The following is a 6000-nucleotide window of genomic DNA, read 5'->3' as shown; positions in this document are numbered from 1 at the left end:
CTGTATCAAGTGTGGCGGGGAGGTCACAATGGAGTGCCAAGACTTTATCTGCAAAAAAGCTCGCAAAAGCCTCACAGCCAATGTCCAATTCTCTAATATTTTGTCTGCCCTGAGGCAAGGATGTTAAAGACCGAATTACCCTAAATAATTGGGCCGGGCGTGAGCTATGGCGCCTGGGAGCGATCTCGTCGATGGCGCCTGGGAGCGATCTCGTCGATGGCGCCTGGGAGCGATCTCGTCGATGGCGCCTGGGAGCGATCTCGTCGATGGCGCCTGGGAGCGATCTCGTCGATGGCGCCTGGGAGCGATCTCGTCGATGGCGCCTGGGAGCGATCTCGTCGATGGCGCCTGGGAGCGATCTCGTCGATGGCTGTGGAGAGCCGGTTATTCCAGTCCTCCACCAGCTCCTCCAACGAGCCGCCAGGGGGTCTTGGATCCCGCAGGGCCATTTGGAGCCGCATAGGGTCCATTTGACTCCGCGGGCGAGCCAAAATCAGCTCGCCACCTAAACAGGGTCGGGGCGGGACATTCAGACGGGCCTTCAGGGCATGGTGATCCGATCATGGCACTGCCAAGGCAGTAATCCGGTCCTAAAACAGAGATCTGAGACAGCTGATTCTGAAGGCCACTCCCATTTATTTTATCTGTTGGCATGGTAAACCAGAATTTGAGATCATCTTCCATGTAGGTTAGTTGAGAATTTGTCACAATTGAACAAAATGGTTGTTAGTCTTGATGATTTCAAGAAGATGACACAGTCAAGGAAAATCAGCCATCTCCAGGGACTTCTCCTTATACATTCAGGATTTAAACGACTGATGGCAAATACCCATTTTTAGGCAGGGTTCTCAAATGGGTGGTAGCTGCACCAGGCTCTCTGTGATGAGACAGATTATCTGGACACAATCCATTTTCAGAACTGGCTTTGGGACTGAAAATGTCTTGGGCACCCTGGCTGACAACAATCCTTGGGAGAGAGACAGGGAGAGCTGTTGATTCTCCTGTGTGTCTCATCAGCTTTCTATGCCACTGTCCAGGGTATTGTACTGAAAGAATTCAGGTGGATGTTGGAGGCTCTGTGATCCATTGGTTCTGGTCCTGACTGGTTGACCAGAAGGCAGACTGAGGTGTTGTCAATATGTGGATGGCACTCAGCTCTGCTTTTCAGATGAGTCAAGTTAAGGATGAATATCTTGACATGGAGTCTAGAGATGGAAATGAGCTGAATGATAAACTGAAACTCAGTCTAGATACAACTGAGGTGCTGTTTGTTGATATTAAGGCCAACAGAGGACTGTAGAGTCAGCCTATCCCAGGTGTGTTGAGCTCTGATAAGGAGCAGCTTTGCACCTTGGGGTGTTTTTTTAATACGAGTGTACAGATGGAGGCTTAGGCCCCCTTTGTAGTACATAGTACTTTTTACCAGTTTTAGTTGTTTTGCCAGCTCCAGCCCTTTTTTGAAAGATATGATTTGGCCACAGTTACATAGGTTCTTCTGATTACATCCAGGTTGGACTACTGCAATGTGTCTAAATGGGGCTATCTTTTAAAGACTGTTTAGAAGCTCCAAATAGTTTAAAACTTGGCAGCTAAATGGCTAGCAGACACAAGTGATACAGAACATATTATGTCACTTTTAAAGAGTTTCACTGGCTTCCAGTATGCTTCCAAGCAAAAATCAGTATGCTAGACATTACCATTAAAGCTCTACATGGTGTGGGGCCAGGGCATTTAAAGGAATGACTTCTCATCTATGAACCTGCACATCAACTGATATTTCCATCCAAGGCCCTAGCATACCATGGCTTCACAACGGCCTTTACAGCCTAAATATTTTAGTAGAACTCCTCAAACAAATGATGGTTTCTAACGAAAATGAAGCTTGGAAGAACGTATTTTTCACAGCACAATCCTGTGCATAGCTACTCCACTTGAAGCTCTTTGAAATTAATGTGCTTCAAATGAAGTAACTCTGCACAGGATTGCACTATTCAAAACCTAATGCATAGAAAACACATTTTGAGGAGTTAGTATGGTAGGCAGTTTGTTGATGGTAAGAGGATTATTTTCTAATATCACCACAACTTGATGGAACTATATCCAGGGCTCTACTGGTAGCAGGAGCTCCTTTGCATATTAGGCCACACACCCCTAGTGTAGCCAATCCTCCAAGAGCTTACAGAGCTCTTCTTACTGCGGCTACTGTAAGCTCTTGGAGGATTGGCTACACTAGGGGTGTGTGGCCTAATATGCAAAGGAGCTTCTGCTACCAGTAGAGCCCTGACTATATCCAAACTGTAAATGTCTCTATGGTAGAAGTCACAATGATACTTACTTCAGGGCCTGTACTTTCGCCAATATCCTGTTGCCCAGATGTTCCTTGGGGCATTCAGGTACTGGTCGTATTTCCACAGCATCCTCCTATTGTTAAACATATTATTACGTGGTTATTATTTTAGTTTAAGCATTCTGGATGTTTCCATGTTACCAGGAACAACACATGTGAATGTAAGCTGGACTGCACCATGCCACAAAAATGGCAAAATGTTCATATGTTGCTTCCAAACCCTGCAACTGTCTTTTATTTTTAGTCTGGGATGAAATCTTTCATTTGAATGTGGACTGTATTTGGTCATGTGATCATCTGAGCTCTCCCCTAAAACCCAGAGGCTGATTTGGGATGCCACAGCAAGAAAATGAAATTTAAAAAAACCCACCCAATTCAGGATATTGCTGTGCTTACACTATTCCACAAGACATTCATTAGATGCGTTCTGGCACACTTCCAGCCTGTGAGAGCCATACTGTGTCATGTACTTGTCACATCTAGTCACAGTCAGATGTAATGTCAGTGCTATAGGAACAGGCAGAATTAGTTCTATTTTGAATATAATGGACAGTGTCCACCCACAGCCCTGTTTACGACTAGAAACTTCTGCTTCTTTTCAAGGGAGGGGCAAAGTTTCCTTCCAGCATCAGCCCCTTGTTCCTCCCATGGTGGCACTCCAGTGAGACCCCCAATTTTGGAAGCAGTGGCTGCTCCTGCAAGGGGAAGGGAAGCATAAAAGTCTCTGTGCACAAGCAGACCATCAGTTTGAATCCCAGTCAATAATAAGGACATCCCATTACAGAATAATTCAAATTCGACTGAAATAGAAACATACAGCACCAGAGTTTGCCCTGTAACAATGAGCTCAAAAAAAAGAACACAAGCCCAAGAGGAGCCAAGTGGTGAGACAGTCCGTGGGTAAGGATTACATTTCTGGGGCAAGCTCCTGAAGGTCATCTTCTAGGGCTAACTTTTGTTAACATCTTAGTTCTAACTGAGCCATTTCTTCGTAAAACATGCAAACTTTAACATTTACAGCTCACCTCATCTATACTGGGGTATAGGGCAAACAACTCTGCTGCTCTGTTGCTTCGTCGTGCCTCCTCATTTTGCCTTTCAAAGTCTTCTGCACTAATGTGCTGTAGCAGATTCACCAGACGAGGATCAGGTTGCAAGCTGCGCAAGTCAAAGTCACCGGATGTCAATGTGGTTCTCCCAGATTCATCGCAGAGGATCTTTAAGTGCCTGGGACCCGTCTGCTTGAGAATATGTGAAGTAGGGCAGAATGAATTGCTTTAATTTACAGAGTTTAAAGATGTCTGTCATATTTCTCCTTTAGCTCAGTGCTAATGAACAATTTCCCTGGAACTAAGTAACAAAGTTCTATCACCAGAAAGTGTTCATTCTTGGCAGATATTAAACTTGACCAATGGGTTTGGTGGCAAGGAACTTACTTGGTAAGAAAAAATTATAGTCACTTAGAAGTAACTCTAGAAATAATCCCATCATATTCAGAATAAAATCACACTCTTAATTATCTAGTCACAATTACTGCTTTAAATCAGAATCCCCAATTTGCCAATAAGCATTAATCGAAAGGAATGCCTTTTACCTCTCTTACTACAATCCATAATGAAAGATGGTTCAAAGGATAATTAACTTATGTCAGGATCTTTATACATTATATTGTATTTTATATCAATCACTAAAATCATTTTGATACAATTTATTTCCTCCTCATTTAATACTCCACAGTCTCTCTGTCCTTCCCTCTCCTTCTCCCTGGTGAAGTGATCTTGCGGATTTCCCTTGGAGGTACCATGTGGGAACATGGAAGGCTTCTTGTATCACAACTGGGGGATGCACTATGAGACAAGCACATGATATGCAGTGGGCATTGCTAGCAGACTTGAATACAGTTAATCCCTCCCCTCTCTCATTTACCTCCAACTTCTATATTCCAAAGGAAAATACCTGACAGTTTATATCATTGTAATCTGAAATTTCTGATTCAAAGGTTTGCTTTTGAAGAGTCTTGTGGAAGTCTCTTCTGGATCCCTTTTTCTTAAAGGCGAATGTCTCGTTATTTCCTTGGTTCCTTGAAATTAAAAAAGCCAGATGGATTTTAGTTTAAAAAACAATAAGGAGAAGATTAAAGAACAGCCACCACAAAAGAAATATGTTCAGTTGTCATATTATGACATACATATTATGGCACCATCTTAAGTAATTAAAATAAGATTTGCTTCAATGGCACATGCATTTATGGGAATACCCTGAATTGAATCACGATATGCTTGCTATCTTGCCCATCCCGGAAGCCAAAGGTACACTCAAAATAAACTATGAAACTGACACACAGGTAATCTATGTTTAGAACTAGTATGTTGCAGTGGGTAGAGTGTTGCACAAAGACCAGGAAGATCCCACTCAGAGAGCTTCTCAGCCCAAGCTACCTTGTAGCCATGTCTACTGCTCTAATGTCTTTGAAGAAAGGATGAAGCAAAAATAGACTGGAGGCTATATTCAGTTTTTAGAAATGGCACTGCAGAGTGGCCAGGTTGCAAGCACCATAAACACTGTAAAAGTGACACAGCTCAGCAGTTATCATTACATTAGTCTGTGACCGGCCAAATGATCCGCAATTCAAGCTGGATATATTCTTTATAACTTTGTTGAAATCATGTGTGCACTGGCTGCTTTGGTTGTATCCAATCCTACTTTTTGCCCAGCTGCCTTCTTCAAGTGTCCAGCCTGGCTCTACAAGACTAGCAGTAGGATCTTCTGGACCTGGTATGCTATTTATATTCAGACCATCCCTTCTTCCAGATACCCAAAGCCCCATTTTTACATCTTTAAACATGGAAGAGTTAGCCCTTGAACAAATGTTTCAAACAGAGAGTCTTAAAGTTAGATACAGCTGAAGTCCAAGGTCTACCACAAATAACCTCATGGCTACCACCAGAACAGGGCTTGCATACATCTTGTCTCATTGGGAACATAAATTTCACAGACAGCCCTAGCCAGTTACACCATTAAAATTTCTTCAGATTTCTCTGTCATTACATTGCAAAGATTAGACACCCAACTACTTTACTGTCTTGCATAACAAATATTCCACAAGCAATTATTGATCCTGGAAACACTTTTTTATTACATTTCTGGGAGTAGATAAATTATATGCAAAGATGTGCTTGCATTTTAATTTGTTTGTATTTTAATTGTTTGCCAGTTGACTGAGAATGAAAAATGAAGTCATAAAGCAGAACGCACCTTCCTTGATATCCCTGCTCTCCTTGAGTATGACCTTGTACTGGAGACTGTCTTAATTACACTGGCTAAAAAAACAAGGGCTCTGGATGGGGTTTTTTTATTATGAAGGTATAACATCCAAGAGGAGTTTTCTTGTGAGTGGAATAAAATATCTCAAAAACGGTAAATGCTTTGCCACTTGTAGGTTTCAAACTATACCAACATATATGGATTGACTGAAACCCAGTGGCCTCCACAGAACATGAAGCACTCTGACGCAGAAGCATTCACCTGAAGACGCCACAGAGATGTCCCCCTTGTCAGTTCTCAAACAGCTTACAAGAGTTTTATATCTGTGAAATGGTGCATCCATGTGGGGACCATTGCCTTGGGCATTGCAATTTGTATGATTGCAGCAG

At 42.6% G+C, this 6000-nt stretch overlaps 1 protein-coding gene across 1 annotated transcript in view; it reads right to left on the bottom strand.

Moving 5' to 3' along the window:
• The window catches only part of DOCK8 (dedicator of cytokinesis 8), a 126981-nt gene that overhangs the window by 99481 nt on the left and 21500 nt on the right, over positions 1-6000 (bottom strand). Inside the window, exons 4-6 of the mRNA XM_015425945.1 lie at positions 4304-4427; positions 3373-3585; positions 2336-2421 (exon numbers count right to left, since the gene is read on the bottom strand). Of these exons, the coding sequence (XP_015281431.1) occupies positions 2336-2421; positions 3373-3585; positions 4304-4427 (423 nt within the window). The remainder of the gene's footprint in view (positions 1-2335; positions 2422-3372; positions 3586-4303; positions 4428-6000) is intronic.

The sequence above is a fragment of the Gekko japonicus genome, unplaced genomic scaffold (genome assembly GCF_001447785.1).
Source record: "Gekko japonicus isolate JY-2015 unplaced genomic scaffold, Gekko_japonicus_V1.1 scaffold31, whole genome shotgun sequence".
Taxonomy (NCBI): domain Eukaryota; kingdom Metazoa; phylum Chordata; class Lepidosauria; order Squamata; family Gekkonidae; genus Gekko; species Gekko japonicus.
This window is presented reverse-complemented; position numbering and strand designations above follow the sequence as displayed.